Below are 18,143 nucleotides of genomic sequence, written 5' to 3' on the forward strand. Positions count from 1 at the left end.
TTGGATTTGGATTGGATTTGGATTGGATTTGGATTGGATTCGGATTGGATTTGGATTTGGATTGGATTTGGATTGGATTTGGATTGGATTTGGATTGGATTTGGATTGGATTCGGATTGGATTTGGATTTGGATTGGATTTGGATTGGATTTGGATTGGATTTGGATTGGATTTGGATTGGATTTGGATTGGATTTGGATTGGATTTGGATTGGATTTGGATTGGATTTGGATTGGATTTGGATTGGATTTGGATTGGATTTGGATTGGATTTGGATTGGATTTGGATTGGATTTGGATTGGATTTGGATTGGATTTGGATTGGATTTGGATTGGATTTGGATTGGATTTGGATTGGATTTGGATTGGATTTGGATTGGATTTGGATTGGATTTGGATTGGATTTGGATTGGATTTGGATTGGATTTGGATTGGATTTGGATTGGATTTGGATTGGATTTGGATTGGATTTGGATTGGATTTGGATTGGATTTGGATTGGATTTGGATTGGATTTGGACTGGATTTGGATTGGATTTGGATTGAATTTGATTTGAATTTGGATTGAATTTGGATCGGATTTGGATTGGATGTGGATTGGATTTCGATTGGATTAGGATTGAATTGGATTTGGATTTGGATTGGATTTGGATTGAATTTGATTTGAATTTGGATTGAATTTGGATCGGATTTGGATTGGATTTAGATTGGATTAGGATTGAATTGGATTTGGATTTGGATTGGATTTGGATTGAATTTGGATTTGGATTGGATTTGGATTGAATTTGGATTGGATTTGGATTGGATTTGGATTGAATTTGGATTTGGATTGGATTTGGATTGAATTTGGATTGGATGTGGATTGGATTTCGATTGGATTAGGATTGAATTGGATTTGGATTTGGATTGGATTTGGATTGAATTTGATTTGAATTTGGATTGAATTTGGATCGGATTTGGATTGGATTTAGATTGGATTAGGATTGAATTGGATTTGGATTTGGATTGGATTTGGATTGAATTTGGATTGGATTTGGATTGGATTTGGATTGAATTTGGATCGGATTTGGATTGGATTTAGATTGGATTAGGATTGAATTGGATTTGGATTTGGATTGGATTTGGATTGAATTTGGATTTGGATTGGATTTGGATTGGATTTGGATTGGATTTGGATTGGATTTGGATTGGATTTGGATTGGATTTGGATTGGATTTGGATTGAATTTGGATCGGATTTGGATTGAATTTGGATCGGATTTGGATTGGATTTAGATTGGATTAGGATTGAATTGGATTTGGATTTGGATTGGATTTGGATTGAATTTGGATTTGGATTGGATTTGGATTGGATTTGGATTGGATTTGGATTGGATTTGGATTGGATTTGGATTGGATTTGGATTGGATTTGGATTGGATTTGGATTGGATTTGGATTGGATTTGGATTGGATTTGGATTGGATTTGGACTGGATTTGGATTGGATTTGGATTGAATTTGATTTGAATTTGGATTGAATTTGGATCGGATTTGGATTGGATGTGGATTGGATTTCGATTGGATTAGGATTGAATTGGATTTGGATTTGGATTGGATTTGGATTGAATTTGGATTTGGATTGGATTTGGATTGGATTTGGATTGGATTTGGATTGGATTTGGATTGGATTTTGATTGTGTTCGTATCAACGGATGTCACGGTCGCCATGTTGTCTTTTAAAGATTATTTTCACCAACTATGTTCAAGAATATTTCGGCATAAATCAGAATAATGTATAATTTACTGAAAGTTCTATTTTGAAATTCACAAAATTGCGAACTACTCACCTTCCATTCCATCAATCCTTCGTCGAAGTCCCCTCTCCCGACTCCTTGGCCTTCTTGGATTTGCTCTGAAGGCACTTTTTGTGCTTGTTGGAACGCAAATGGAGCTGCCACTGGTACTCGCCTACTATGGTGCGCTGGCAGGTGTCGCAGAAGAATGACGTTTCCTCGTTCAGACCTTCCCTCGCCGTGGTCAGCTTGGGCAGAGGCTCCTTCGATGGAGTCGCACCCGCCAGGATTGCTTCGATGACCTGCTCGGCTTGGGTGTAAACATTTTCCTTCCACTTGCCAACGTCGGTCGTGTCCAGCGCGTAAATCGGAGGAACCTGCCGGATTCGGGGATGACTCAATGTTAGATAATTAAGTTGATGCACAGCTGGCTTCTTCCGACACGCAACGTGACACGTTTCTGCTTTCCATTTATTGCCCACTGCAGAGAAAATCCGATCAGACACCAGGGAAAACATGGAAAATCAAAGTGTGCCACGTAAGACGAGCCCAAAGCACCAGCTGCATCAATTCTCGAAGCATAAAAAACGTTTTTATTACCTCCCGACGTGAATTGCCCAAGAATCGATGGTTTATCCATTTAATTTGCTTCTTGGAATAACGTTGCGTCACCAGTTTCAGGTTGTCGAGGCACTTCTGGAGCAGCGGCAATCCTTCCGGAGGACTTCCTTCCGTTCGATCGGCCTGTCGCATATAGTCGGTAATCAACTGATCGTGCTCATGATCGAACTTTTCCAGATATCCGACAAACTCTTTAAACCCAATGCTCTGCAGAATCCCCTGATGGAAGTCGTTATCCCTGCAATGACAAAGTAGGCGGCGCGCATATGTAAGCAAGCATACAAGATCGAATTCTGCTTCCCACGGCCTACTGACTGACACACGGGTGATGCTGCGCAATGCAAGTCACTTACTCGTAGGGTTTCACATAGCGTTCGTAGAATTGTCTTATCTCGACGAGTAGGCCTTGCGCGACCATCGAATCCACTCGAGCGTCCAGTCGGGCATTGAGCGTTTCCTGTGCAATCAAGAGTAAGAAGAAAGTTAATCTTTCGTGTGAACGATGTGCCTAGGGGAGAGGTAGGTAGGTATAATAATAATTCATCGGCGCATTAACGAGTTGATTGTATTGGAAAAATGACTTGCCCCTGCCGGATCGTAGTAGGTATCAAAAGTCACTACTGGCTGACTGACGACCGGATGACAACAAAACATCGTCGCGTCGTAAGGGCACTCTACTGTATGGTGATTATACTGGCGTGGCGGCTGAGTCAATCATGACGTGTTCGATGGAAAACCGCAAAGCTGCGGTTTGAGGGAGCAATGGTTCAATTGAAAATTGAAAGTGCAAGTTCGCCTACTAGATGTATGGGAAAGGAATCGTATCGTTGAGGGCGGACAAATTGATTGCCGAAAAGCGTGTTACGTGTAGTAGGCACCCATTTGATCCCAGTGTGCTTTGGGAAATGGCCTACTGTGACAGACACAGGGCTTTTGAGCATAAATCTAAAGATGTTTCTAGAAACGTTTCGACACAGAAAGCACATTTTGTTGCCAAAGTTTTGACAAAATTCAGAAGGAATTCCAGAAAGAATTTTCTAAGGAAGTTCTGGTTGAATCTCCGAAAGAATAACAGGAAGAATCCCTGAAGGAATTCCAAGAGAAATCCTCAAAGAAATTCCAGGACGAATCCACGAAGGATTTCCAGGAGAAATCTCCGAAGGAATTGAAGGAGAAATCCACGAACGATTTCTAAGAGCAATCTCATTAGCAATTCCAGGAAGAATCCCCGAAAGAATTCCAGCGGAAATGCTTGACATAATTTCTGCAAAAGTCTTCAAAAAAATTCCAGCAGGAATTCCTTAATGAATTCCAGCAGGAATTACAGGAGAAATTACCGAGAGAATTGCAGGAGAAATCATTGAAAGATATACAGGAGGAAACCCCGAATGATTTCCAGGCGGATTCTTCGAAAAATTTGCAGAAAGAATCCCCGAAGGTTTTTGAAGAGGAATTTCCGAAGTATTTCAAGGAGGAATCCTTGAAGGATTTTCTGGAGGAATGTCTGAAGGATTTGCAGGAGGAATCCCCGAAAGAATCCCAGGTGGAATTCCAGTAGGACATCCTGGAGATTTCGCTGAAGGAAATCCTGGAGGAATTCTTCTCGTAGGAACTCCATGAGAGATCCTTCAAGGAAGGCCTTTAGATATGCCTGATTATAGTCATAATGTAATCTTTGAAGGAACTCCTGCAGGAATTCCTGAAGGAGCTTCTGAAGAAATTTTTGATATAACACCTGTAGACAACCTTCGATCCTCCTGAAGAAATCTCCGAAAAACTCCTGGGATTCCTGAAGGGGATTTCTAAAGAAGCTCCTAAAGAGATCTATGAAGGCACTTCTGAAGCAACCTAGAAGCATTTCAGGTGGAATCTCTGAAGGAACATCTGCACGAATCCCTGAAACTCCGGGAGGAATATCCAAATGAACTCCTGGACTAATCCCAAAAAGAACTCCGGCAGGCACTTCGGATGAAACTTCAGAAGGAATCCCTGGAGTAACTCTTAAACTAATCTCTAAAGGTCCTCCTGTAAGAATTGCTGACGGACTTCTAAACCAGTCCCTGATCTGATCTCCTGGAGGCATCTCCATGGGCGTAGCCCCCATAAACTTTTCTTTTCTAAACTTTACTTGAGATTATCCAAAAATTAATCCAAGAATTTTGTAGAAATTACTGCTGACATGGATTCTTTCAGACTTTTTTTTTCAAGGATCCCTACATAATTTTTTTGCAGGAGTTCGTTAAAACAGCTGTCGTGGGGTTTTCTAAGGAATTCCTCATAGAATTGTTTCCGGGATTCCTCATAAGGGTTGTCCATAAAGTACGTAGACTATTGGGGAGAGGTGGGGTGGCCAAAGTCTACGCTCCACACAAATTTTCAAAATTTTGTATGAACAAAAGTCGACGGGGGTGGTCTGAGATGACCAAAATTTGGTCCACGTGGTTTATGAACAGGCCCATAGGGGTTTCTTCAGGAATTCTTTCAGAAATCCTCCAAGACTTCCTTCTCTAATACTTTCAGGAACAACTCCAGAGGTTATTTTCAAAAAATCCTCTAAGGATTCCTTTAGAAACTCTTCTTAGGATAACTTCAGGAATTCCTCCTGTAATTCTTTCAAAAACTCCTCCAAAAATCAATCCAGGACTTCTTCCAGGTATTTCCCAGGATTGCTTCGCGGATTCCTCCTGAGGTTTCTCCAGAAATTCCTTCTGAAACTGCTACAGGGATTCCTCCACGTGTTCCTCCGAACTCGTTTTAAGATTCCTTCAGGATTTCCCCAAGAATTCTTTTTGCGATTTCTTCAGTACTTCCTCCTGGGATTTCTTCAGAAATTCTTCCGAGGGATTCCTAGGGGTTTCCTCGTCTAGGGATTGCTCCAGGAGGTCATCAAGATCCCTCTAGGAATTCCAATAGAGATTCCGTCAGGGGATCCCCTAGAGATTTCTCCTGAAATTCCTATATTCATCAAGGAATTCCTCCTGAAATACCATAGGAAATTTCTTCACAAATTCCTCCAGGTATTTCTCCAAGAATTTCTCCAGATATTCCTCCAGGGATTTCTCCAAGAATTCCTCCAGGATTTTTTAAGGATTCCTCCAGATATTTTTCTGCATTCATCCGGCCAATCCACCAAGTTTTTATCCATGTTCCTTCCGAATATCTACAGCAACATTTTCAGGAAATATTCCAAGGATTCTTTCAACAATTTCCCCAAAAACTCCTCCTCAAATTTATTTAGGAGAACGTGCCTCTAGGCAACCTACTGATAGGTATTCCTCTAGGAATTCTCAAAAATCCCTCCAGAGATTCCTTAAGGAATTCCTTCAGGGATTCTTCCAGGAATATGTCTAGACATTTCAAAAGGGTTTCATCCAGACATTTTTCCATGGACTCCACCTGGAATTCCTCCAAGAATTATCTCAGAATTTTTTTCAAGAATTCCTCCAGGAACCCCTCTAGGATTTTTTTCCAGATTTCCTGTAGGGATTCCTTCAGAAAACCCCATGTAACGCATCTTTGACCCTCCGAAACCCCCAAAACGCCATTTAACGCCTCCGCAACGTTTCTGAAATCCGCCGAAAATGCTCTGAAGCTCTTTGGAATGTATCCAAAATTCCCCTAAAACCCCCAGAAACCCCATGTAACGCACCTCAGACCCTCCGAAATCCCAGAAAACGCCATGTAACGCCTCCGTAACGTTTCTGAAATACGCTGAAAATACTCTGAAGCTTTTTGGAATGCCTCCAAAATCACCCTAAAACCCCCAGAAACCCCATGTAACGCACTTTATACCCTTCGAAACCCTCAAAAATGCCATGTAACGCCTCCGTAACGTTTCTGAAATCTGCTGAAAATGCTCTGAAGCTTCTTGGAATGCATCTAAAATCCCCCTTAAACTCCCTCGGACCCCATGTAACGCACATGTGACTCTCCGAAACCCCCGGAACGCCATGTAACGCCTTCATAATGTCTTTGAAATCTGCCGAAAATCCTCTGAAACTTTCTAAAATACCTCCGAAATCTTCCTAAACTACCCCCCTTTCCCCTCAGAACCCATGTAACGCCCCTGACACCCTCTAGCACGAGTTATCCGCATTTTTCTTTCGTAGTTTTCGGAACCACTGGAACTCGAGCTCTACATTTCAAAACTGTCATTTCGTACTACCGTCATCTTGATTTGTGTTACAATCATGGTGCCAAATGTTACATTCATGGTAGACGACATTCATGCATCGACGGTAGCATGAATGTAGTGTGTGACGGTAGTGTGCAACATTATAGTCATGACGGTAAAGGCGTTGCGACGATAATGAAAAAAATGTACTATACGGTTCACTAGTTCAGTTATGATTTCTTACGAAAGTTTTGTAGATATTAATAAACAAATATTATGAGCTCCAGAACAAATAATTCTCGAGTGTAGAACAGGCGTGCTTTTTTCAACGTATTGTATAAAAATAATGCTTTTAGAATATAATAGTACGTATAAATTAACTAAGGATGCTTGACCCTCCCCCTGCCGGCTACGCCCTTGGAGGCATCCCCAAATCTTCCTGATAGAATATCTGATGGAACCGCAGTTGGAATATCTAAGGGAACTTCTGAAGGAATCCCTAATGAAAGTGCTGGAGACATCCCTGAATCCTTTTAGTACTACCGAGAACATTCCTTAAGGATCCTTTGGAGCAACCCTTGAAAAAACTACTGTACTGCAGGAATCCTGGAACAAAATTCAGGATTAACACCTGGCGGAACTTCTGTATGAATACCTGAAGGAATTTCTAGAAAAATCCCTGAAAGAACTCCAGGAAAAAATTGTGACAAATCTTTGTGAGGCATTTCGAAGAAATTTCATGATGCATCCTAGAAGGAATCCCAGGAGAAACTGCTGAAACCAATTATCAGGTTATCGAAAAAGCCGCGATTTGATGTATCGCATGGGTTCGGTTTACTTTTACATTTGGCGAATTCGGGTGGGACACCCGGAGCTGGATCCCAAATATTACCGGTTGTCCAAAACATGGTCTGAGATTATTTTCTTACTAACCGTTCAATAGCTTTTCCAAAAAGCTGCTCTTTGATATGTCGCATGCATGGGTTTGGTTCATTTTTACATTTGACCAATTCCGACGGAACACCCGGAACCGGTTCCGGAAAACTGCCGGTACAGATATGGTCTGAGACTATTTTCCTTCTTACCGTTCATTACATTATCGGAAAAGCTGCGATTTGATGTGTCGCATGCATAGGTTTGGTTCACTTTTATATTTGGCTACTTTCGGCGGGACACCCGCAATTGGTTCCGTCACTGGTGGTCACTGCTTCACACCACGTACCTTTTCTAGCTGCAAACCTCGCGGTGGAGCTGCTGCTCCAGAGATGGCTAATCAGACCCGTCGTATGCTACCGGCGGAGCAGCTATCGTTGACCTACAAATCTCGAACTTGCAATGGCGCTTGGAGATGAACTGGAATGGCGGTTTGTGGAAATGGCTCTAGACTACGACAAGGCCACCTTCAGCCGAACCGAGAAGGGAATCTCTTCTCAATACTAAGGGCCTTTACCCGAGAGCTTTGTCCTCCTTTGCGTTTATGCACTGCACTGTCTCGATCTATCTGGTATCCGAGGGTCTAGTTACCTCAATTCGGAATAACCTTGGCACACCTCACTATTGGCCTTATAACTGGCTTTGCACGTCTGATCTACACGCTCGTCTTTTTTTCCTGTTTTGAAGTGGACGACGGCCGCCCATTGAAAGACCTTCGAACCCTTCAACCTCTTCTAGTTCCGTGACGTTTCATAATGTGACTCTATTCACTATTAGCTGTAGAGATCATGATTGCAAGGCAGGTCGTGATGTAGTCGTAGCATACATTAAGCAACCGGTTATTTTTCGGTACGGCTTATCAGTTTCCTCAGCTGTATCCGTCCACTTCGTCAGCTTAAGTCCGAATATTATCGGTGTCCGTACTGGCTAACACTCTGCTATATTGAAGCAGTTCAGCAGGCTTTCCAGGTATTGCTGCTGGCTGATGCTTGTAGTATTCCTACTACAATGCTCAGTACACCCGCCGCTCTGTCTAACTCGATCGATAGTCCGAGATACGTCTCCATCTCGATGAGATCTGTAATCCCGAACTCCCGTTTCAATCCATCCTTCAACATTGATACCAAATTCCAAGGAACGACACGCAATTAGGATATCGCCAACGTATATGCAGGCTTGGTAATACTCTCCAGAATCAAAAGATTTTTGTAACGTGCGGTGTATAGGATGAACTCTTCGCTTCGCGACAAGCTCATGCTCGGAACAGTTGAGGATTTTCTCGCGAGGAAGTTTTTGTCAAGCCTGCGTATTTTTTGAGTAGCGTCAGTTCTCCATTTTCACCCGCCGTATAGAGACAACTGTCCACTTCGCTCTGGACGAATCCGAGCCCGGTGGCGAACTCATGAAACCTCGAGTTCCAAGCCTCTCGAAAGGCTTGCTTAACCTTCCAGGACGCGCGCGATCAAACAACCAAAACTGCACCGCGCTAGTGCTGTATACGAAAAGCGAGGTTTTTTGGTAGTGTTGTACTTTTTACAACAGCGCGCGCGCTGAAGGGTTAAGGTCGTTTAAAGAACGATACAACCTCGCCACAAGCTCCTTCGTCGCGAACTCATCAAGCAGACGCATATGGATCTCCTGGTCCAATTTTCCATTTAGAAAGGCCGTCTTAACGTCGAGCTGATGTATAAGACATAGTTCAAAATTCGTAACTGCCAACTCCATTCGTAGGGAGTCAAATCCGTAGCCTGTCAGCGCTATTCGGCTCTCGAGAAGGAAGTGAAACGCTCATGTAGACGGGACAAAAGAGCGTGGGCGGACTCCCTAGCCGACGAAGGCGAGAAAGCCGCAAACACTGGCTACATCCGTCACCTACGATGTCTCACGTCGCGACTCTATTAGAAGGTGATTCCGATACGGTACTCACTGCTGCAGCTACCACCTGTTCGTCGCTTTGGCCCAGACAACTGCTCATGCAGTACCGTGTGGCCGGAATGGCGGGTTTGCCGGGTCGGTACTTGTTACACAATCGGCCGATCTGTGGCACGGCCACCTCGTGGACGGCCGCGAGGGGAACTCCTCCTTGATGATTAAGGTTAACGGCCTGATAAGATCGTCCGAGCTTTTGTTGTTAGGCTCGGAAGGCATCTCGACTTTCCGGATGAATTACCGTACGGTAAAGATCTGGTCCGTTGGCGACCGGCCGTCGATGAAGCCGGCTTGATAACTTGCCACAAACTCATTCGTTTTCGGAGACAGACAACGGAAGATGAGCTGGGATGGCACTTCATGGGCAGCATTCAAAATAGTGATCGCTCTGAAGTTCTGGTCGCGTTTCTTATGAATGGGGCAGATTATCCCTTCCTTCAACTCCTCCGGTAGCTATTCGGTTTACAAGATCCTGACAATCAACCGGTGCAGGCAGGTGGCCGACTTTTCTGGGCCCATCCTGATGAGTTCAGTTGCGATATCATTTTGAGCAGCTGCTTTATTAATATTAAGCTGGTGAATGACATCCTTAACTTCCCTCAGCGTGGGAACCGAATCATATCCGTCCTCTGCGGCACTGGCGTAGCCGTTTCCTTCGTTGCTGAGGTCTCCCGTGCCTACTTTCTCCACGTCATTCAGGTGCTCATCGAAGTGCTCAAGAGGCTCAAGAGTTTTTATCTATGCATATTTCGGCTCGTGGCACGCGGCCGTGACGGGATACTTGAGCTTCTGGTACACAGATCGAAAAAAGAGTGTAAATTCTGTGCCATATGATGCACATAATTGGAGCGTGAAATATCACAGAAGTTTACATGACATATCAAGTAAAAGTCATGAAATATCATGTAAACTTTCATTATTTGTCATGTAATTCAACATGACTCTGAGTGTTTACATAACATATAATACAAATTTACATGATATATCATGTAAACCATCATAACACTAAGTTTACATGACTAAAATGAAGTTTACATGACGTGTAAACCTCATTATTTTTATCGGTGTAGACCTTCCGTGTTTCTTTTTCTTTCAAAAGAGGCGGGTCTGCTGTTTCCGCTTCTGTTTATAACGTTCCATGTTCTGCCGGGTTCCTTGCTGCAGTATTACTGTCCACGTTGCCTTCTTTTCCTAAACAAAAACCCTGAGGTCCGAGAAGTCGAAAAAGCTGGGGCATCTGGGATTTATAGTTCTCAATGATTATCTGTAGGTACAAGTTGGAACAAAGGACAAATTCCGAATCTTCTTTGTTGTTTGTATTGTGTCGCTCTTCTGTGACAATTCTCTTCACTGAATGACACTTAAAGCTCAATTTAAACTAAATTTGAATAATAATCAAACCTAATTTCGCTATTCATTGATATTGTCAAAACTAGGTTGATCATTTTTAGGGCTAAAAATGACACAATAATCCGGATGACGATGAGTTTGCAAGTCTGCGATTCTCATTCAAAACAGATGATTTGCAGTTGAGTTGCGACCGGTTGAGTGAACTAGTTTTGTCGTCACGCCGCCGGTCGCGCCACCATGACACAGTGACACAAAGAGCCGTCATCGTGTCGTGATGAAGATTAACTAGGTAGGTATGTAACCAACTACTGAATGCGATATTATCATTACGATCGGCATCACCATCATCATCATCATCAACATCATCGAGTGCGGATGGGCCCAGAACCGGTACCGTCGCAATGGCGAGTTGATGATCTGCAGTCTGCAATACGCCGTATGTATTGTCGTAGGTTCTTGCCGATGTCGTTTCCCTCGACCTACCGTGCACTTCTCGTTCTCGTCGTGCCCTAATATTCGTCCGAAACAATCAAAACATTCCCATGATTGTTAGCCGGGGTCAGGAAAAAGATAAACAGAGCGCAGAGGTGGAAACCGTTTATTCGTTTTTTTTTCATTCATTCACTCATTCAGCCATTCATTCATCCATCTGATTCGTGTGCAGGGTCGTGCAATTTCGAAAGGAAAACATGACGTACGACGACTGTAGCAAATCGTTTCCCATGCGAATGGACTGCTGTGATGCTTCATCTCTCACCCAGCAACACACTCGTTCGTTGCTGCTACAGAAACAAGTGTGTATGAAACATGGGATGATACACTTGGATTTTCGTTTCATTTATGAGTCATTGATATACTTCAACATGCTAAAAACACTATTTAAACCACATTTTTAAATAGTGGGGCACGCCAATAGAATGATAATTATGTTTTATGAAAGAGGATAACAAATTCGACCACTTAAATCCAATTAACTGGCGCCCGTGACCATTGAGAGACTAGCGCGCACCAGTGAGACACTAATGCTCTGACGGGTGAAGCACAAGCAATGCGACCGGGTGGGAGACTACCGAGTGCTACGATGAGTGGAAAAGTTTTTTTTAACTACCGAGTCATTAGAAAAATGTATGAAACACTTGAAGTGACTCATTCAAATGTTGCATGAAAGTGTATCATTGAAACGAAATTGTACGCCCCTGTTCGTGTGTTCCTACCTCGAAAGGCTTGTTTCATCTCTGAACGTGGCGGCGTAGATATCGTGGGCGTCCGTCATCATAGCTGTTCTTCGCGTGCACTACACAACGGGGGTACATGCACTCCGTGTGCACAGTTTTTAATAGTTAGCGACTGGATTTTATGAATGAATCATTCAGTCAACTAGGCAGGCCCCGACGCAGCCGCGGCGTACAAACGACTATTTACCAATTACTCACGCCGTTGTTGCATAGCTGGCGGTTGTACTCGTTTGGAAGAAAATTTCATTCATGCTTTTTTTTTCGCCACAACTCCAACGCATACCCACTACCTACTTGGATCTGATCTAGTAGTCGGAGACCGACGACGACGACGCTGTCGTCGTCGTCATCGCAACAGCATTGACGTAGGTGGCGGCATTGTGCAAGCTGCACAGGATCTCGTGGGTTGCTTCGATTGTCCCCACGGCAAACGCCTGCTAGGTACAGGTACTGTTTCAGTTTCACGCTCTTTTCGTCGTGTGAGACGAGATTAATTTCACTTTTATTAGCTTTTGCGGTGCCGTTTCTGTATCGGATCGTCCGTTGCCGCCTCCACATCTATAGGAATATCCATGGATCGGTTTCGTTGTCGTGTGTACATTGACACAGAAAACTGGGTTTCCTGCGAGGTTCGCACCAGTTCCTTTCACTGGAAGTTTTTTGTTGTTGTTGTTGTTCGTGATTGATTTAACAGCAACTTGAATTCCAAATGTGGCATTTTATTTGAGTTGTGTCAGGCGAAACCAGTTCCAGGAGAAACCAGTCCAAGGAGTGACCTTTTGCTTAAGAAAAAATGTAAAAAATATGATGCACAAGAAAGTTAAGAAATTTCCTGTTATCTATCTCCCATGTGAGCCAAAAATTTGTCACAAAGTAAGTATTTGCCTACCTGCTGCTCGCGGTGATATTTTGCTTGCATCATTTATCGGATTATATTTGTATTGAAGAAAGCTTGCACTGCCCACTGAGCGTTATCTTTATAATCTGGCCAGATTATAACCATGTGTCACTGCCGAGGAAATCGAAGCAAGCTTCCGTAAGTGGCTTAGACCAAAAGAAAATCACTGGTGATTTTTCTCTACTGAAATAACTTCTTAGATAATTGCTTGATGTAACTGTAGGTATTTGAAAAACTACCTTCATGATCTTACAAATTGTACCTAGTAAAATTGTAAAGCAAACGTAGTAGGCCCTAGATTATGTCTATTTACAGATTCTTTCAGAAGATCAATGGACACAAAGGAATAAAAAGCGATTAACAAAATGAACCTACTAACCTGTTCGCAGCGTAGCCAGAACAGCACCACGTTACGGTAACGCAGTGGTCCACCCAATTTGCAGCCATCGGACTGAGCACGTTGCTCCTCCAGGATGCGACTCAACGGTTGGCCCTCCTGCTGATATACTTCGAGTGCCCTGTAAAAAAGCAGGAGAAATATGTAAGAGGAATTAGATTTTTCATCATTACTTTATATGGTTTAAAGTGTAGCACATAAAAATACATAGTAGTTGCTCTATACTCATTTAGATTCTAATGTTTCATTAATATTTATTTTCCCCTGAGGAAGACACTATCCCCGTGTCGATACGTCGGGTGAATAATAAAACTCGTTTTTTTAAAGCCTAATACTGCGTAGCCGTTAATCTATAGAGTCAAGATTACTTACAGTCGATTTCCAACAGCAATTGGAAACTTCCCTTGAAACTTTTACTAGTGTTATAGCTGCAATACCAGTTATTAGAGGCTTTCCTAAAGGAAGCAAGAGACTCTCTGGCAATCCGATGGTATGCTTATTACTGGCAATTCTTCATTACACTAATCAACCTAGCCTTGAGAATGCTTGACAGTTCTCAGGTCAAATGACAGATCACACACAAGCATGATAGAAACAAGAAATAGTTTCTACTTTACCGACCTTGTTGCCGCCCTCTTTTTGCCCATGTTACATCTGTCAAGTGAACTGAGAACTGTCAATCATTTATGAGGTTAAGTTTAGTGGTATAACCCAGGTAACCACTAAGCATTTAAATAAGCCGTACAGCAGACCGTATTAAGCATTTGAACTGCTTGCTGCCCTACATAAGCAGTTTGAATGCATAACTGCCTTGAATTAGCATAACCTGTGCTACTCAAAATCTATTGGCTGTTAGTTAGCATTTCAACTGCTTCGGGTGTTTACGCTTGGGAGCATTCAGAATGCTTTTTAACTGCTCTTCAAATGCTATGAGCAAAGAGTATGGGAGACATGTTATGTGTTTGAGAGCACATGCTGTCTCTCTTGTACAGGGTTGTTGTCAAATTTTTATTTGCATTTTCGTTTTTCCTTTACTCATCCAAGTCAGCACGGAATGATGCTGCTGCTGGTTTGAATTGGAAAATGGGAACATGGCCATCAAAAATTTATATTTTTCATTTCGTCGGAAAATATTTGCAGAACCAGTGAATGCTTTGGTGGATCATAATATTATTTGGAAGAGGGAATTATATGCTGCAGATCGAATAGGGAACGATAACGCTTCACACACAATGAACCAATGAACACAATTGGAAGCAAGTTCAGGTGTTGGAGCTGACGCTGCCTTCCAACCATTCTTTATATTGGGAACAAAATCAGCGCACGCCATCGGAGCAGCTGTAGCACATCCTGGAGCGTGGAGAACTTGAGCAGCAAACATAATTGAGTAATCTTCGGATCGTAAGTTCAAATCCCAAAAACTACTAAAACTTGCAAAAAAAACCACCTTACATCAGCTGGAGTGTGCAAAGACGAGGTAGCGGGAACGTTGAGATAGCGAGAAGCAGACGTAAAGCTATTTTTGTTTTGTTTTGCTTTGACATTTTGGTACGACGTTCCTGAAGGTGCAGCACTGCGACAGCCCGTTATTTTGCCAAAGCCTGCTGTGGGGTAGCACTATGGGAGCATGCACGCTAACGTCATCATTATCTCCTTCTCTTTCTTTCCTTCGGCGTCGGTCCATAAAGCCGTCCTTGCCCTAAAAAAAAAAAAATTGAGGGCAATGTTTACAAATCGTATGAGAATTCGATGGAGTTAGGTTGTACCCAATGAGAGTATATTACAGGTGAGGAAGAAGAAGAGATGGCTATGTATTAGTAAGCAAAGAAAAATGTAAACACAAATAGTGACGTCAATATTTGACACGCGTTCTTATGGGAGCTCGCTTTGCTTGTAGTAGTGACATGTTTTGCACCAGACACGGATCTCACGCACACGAAGTATCTTCTTCCCCATCTTTAATAGACTCTCATTGGGTTGTACCAGCAAGCCTTGTCACCTTCCCCAAAGAAGGTCGCATGAGATTGGAGACAAAATAGGTTGAAAGATGGAACTGGCGGTACTGATCCCCATTGCCCACGTACCTACACCAGCCTTAAATTGGTTCGATTAGTGGAACCAGTCATGAAGCGTAATCGAGTCAATCCGTAAATAAGCAGAAGCATAAATTTTACATGCAATGAAAATAGGGTGTATATTTAGTACTTACGTTTTTACTGCTTAACCTACTACTAATCCTATGTTTAGTGTGTGTGTGGGCGTCAGTGTCTCGTGTATCCCGCGACGACTACTGGTTGCCCCGCCTGTGTGGACAGAAGTTCATTTGCCGGTCGCATACCAGCTATTCCAGCACTGGAGCTCCCAATCGATCGCGCCAAGGATCCAGTGGCACAGCTACCCCATGTTTGTTGGTGAATAAAAGGCCTAATAAGTAGACATGATTTGGTGCTTAGATTCTCCCCCAGATGCGCACAACACTTTAGGAATTGGTTCAGAAATTTGCCCTTACCGATCTCAAACACTCCATCACTCTACTCCATTACTCCTTTCTGGAGCTGCATGCACGATATGGTGGAAATTTGTGTGGCTGAATAATGTAATCAAAAAATAGCATAAGCAAGGTTTTTCCTCCATAAAAGCCAATCACTTTTACCTTGCTCTAGGCCTGCCAGAATCACCATACTTCCACTGAAAAATCTCACTTGCTAACAAATTCTGTTCGGTTCACAAAACGTTCTTCCACGGTCAGGCTAACTATCACCTCAACGTGTGTAAACTTTCGCGCGCGTTGTGCCTGCTTTGCGGTTAACCGAGAACTGGTGATCGAGTGCGATCCAACTGCTGATCAGTGTTGCAGAGCTGATGTGTGGGGACAGTATTCTCTTATCATTGCAGGGTGGTGATAAGAGCAGATGGACAGTAGAGAGTGAGATCTTAGAGAAGCGGGGCTTGCATGAGGGAGATTGTTGCTTGCTTGCATGAGGCTTGTTGGCGGGAGATCAATATATTCTGTGCATCAACGTGAACTTTTTCTATCGGCTCCTCCATATGAGTGTTGCCTTCAATGTTACTGCTAGTGGCTTGGGGCCTTGTTGGGGATCTCATTCAGGCATCGGTGGATATTGTGTTCTGTTGTATTGTTGTACGTGTTGTGTATTTGACATGGTAAGAAGGACCTATGCTTTCGTTTAATACGGCAACTTTAGGAGCAACATTGAAGCTCTCGCGAGGCCGTTGGCTGTGAGAAGGTTACAGCCTCTATAGACGAGTGCACCGATGAACTTTGAGTTCACTGAGCCTGAAATTTGTTGACAGCACAGCGGGGTCGACTCTTAACAACTTCTACTCAGAGATGCATCACCAAAATGCGCTGATAATATTTTTCTTTGATTTCTTACATGAATTTTCATTAAAAGTGATGCATATGCATACACTCCCGTTCAAAAGTTTGGGGTCACCCCCTAAAAAACATGTCATTTTTTTAGTCCCATACCTCCGCTAATTTGCGTCCGATTTCAAAACCCTAGGTTTCATTCAAAAGATAATAAGTCAAAGAAACTTTGAACATGATTTAAAAGAAACTTTTTCAAAAAATTTTGTATGTAAACTTAACCCAAAGTTGCCAAATTTTCTAAAAAATGAATATAAACTTACGGCAGTGTCGCTGGAAATTGGGTCGACCAAATTTTAAGATGAGAGCGGTAATATGACCCATTTTCTATTAGCTTTCAACTGCTTTTTAAAGAACTTAGCTAAAAAATCTAGAAAAAAAGTTATTAAGTAAATTAATCCTTGATGTCATCGACCAAAAGTTTGGGGTCACCCCTCAATATGATGTATCGGCCAAAAGTTTGGGGTCACTACCGTAAAACATGGAAAAGTGATTTGGTGATATCTTCGTCATCTATAGTTCAATTTTAATTATTTTTGGCTCATTTCAAAGATAATTAACTAAATTTACGTTTGATGTCTTCAACTTAACGTATTTAACGATTTTTGTGTATAAAAATGATATGTAAAGTTAGCACATTTTACCACGCTTCAAAAAATGAGGCAACTTTACGTTAAGTTTTAGTATGTAAATTTCAACAAATATGTGTGGTTCAATGTCTATGCAGTAAGTATCATTCATTTTGTTTCAAATAAGCCAAGAAGAATTAAAATTGAATGAAAGATGACGAAGATATCAACAAATCCGTTTTCCATGTTTTACGATAGTGACCCCAAACTTTTGGCCGATACAGCATATTGAGGGGTGACCCCAAACTTTTGGTCGATGACATCAAGGATTAATTTACTTAATAACTTTTTTTCTAGATTTTTTAGCTAAGTTCTGTAAAAAGCAGTTGAAAGCTAATAGAAAATGGGTCATATTACCGCTCTCATCTTAAAATTTGGTCGACTCAACTTTCAGCGACACTGCCGTAAGTTTATATTCATTTTTTAGAAAATTTGGCAACTTTGGGTTAAGTTTACATACAAAATTTTTTGAAAAAGTTTCTTTTAAATCATGTTCAAAGTTTCTTTGACTTATTATCTTTTGAATGAAACCTAGGGTTTCGAAATCGGACGCAAATTGGCGGAGATATGGGCCTAAAAAAATGACATGTTTTTGAGGGGGTGACCCCAAACTTTTGAACGGGAGTGTATATGCACAAGCACATATTTTTGCAACTTGATCGCGAAAACTGATGCAATAAATTAACCCTCTAATACCTAACCCCGCCTTTAGACGGGGTATAGTTTGAGCATTTTTGTAATTTTTGTTTCGTGGAAAATCAAAACTTTTATATTTTTGGCTGATATTTAGGACTGTTTTGTATATCTCAAAATGGTTTTTGATGTATTTTAAAGCGTATTTACATTTGTTTAAAATCATTGAAAAATTGATGTTCTA

The 18,143-nt window shown here is 42.1% G+C and overlaps 1 protein-coding gene across 1 annotated transcript in view; it reads right to left on the reverse strand.

The window, feature by feature from the left end:
• Window positions 1-1,772: 1,772 nt before the first annotated feature.
• The window catches only part of LOC109397824 (tRNA dimethylallyltransferase), a 523,805-nt gene continuing 507,434 nt past the window's right edge, over window positions 1,773-18,143 (reverse strand). Inside the window, exons 4-7 of the mRNA XM_062843108.1 lie at window positions 13,229-13,367; window positions 2,744-2,847; window positions 2,370-2,628; window positions 1,773-2,146 (exon numbers count right to left, since the gene is read on the reverse strand). Coding sequence (XP_062699092.1) covers window positions 1,835-2,146; window positions 2,370-2,628; window positions 2,744-2,847; window positions 13,229-13,367 — 814 coding nt within the window. The 3' untranslated portion in view covers window positions 1,773-1,834. The remainder of the gene's footprint in view (window positions 2,147-2,369; window positions 2,629-2,743; window positions 2,848-13,228; window positions 13,368-18,143) is intronic.

The sequence above is a fragment of the Aedes albopictus genome, chromosome 1, assembly GCF_035046485.1.
Source record: "Aedes albopictus strain Foshan chromosome 1, AalbF5, whole genome shotgun sequence".
Classification (NCBI taxonomy): domain Eukaryota; kingdom Metazoa; phylum Arthropoda; class Insecta; order Diptera; family Culicidae; genus Aedes; species Aedes albopictus.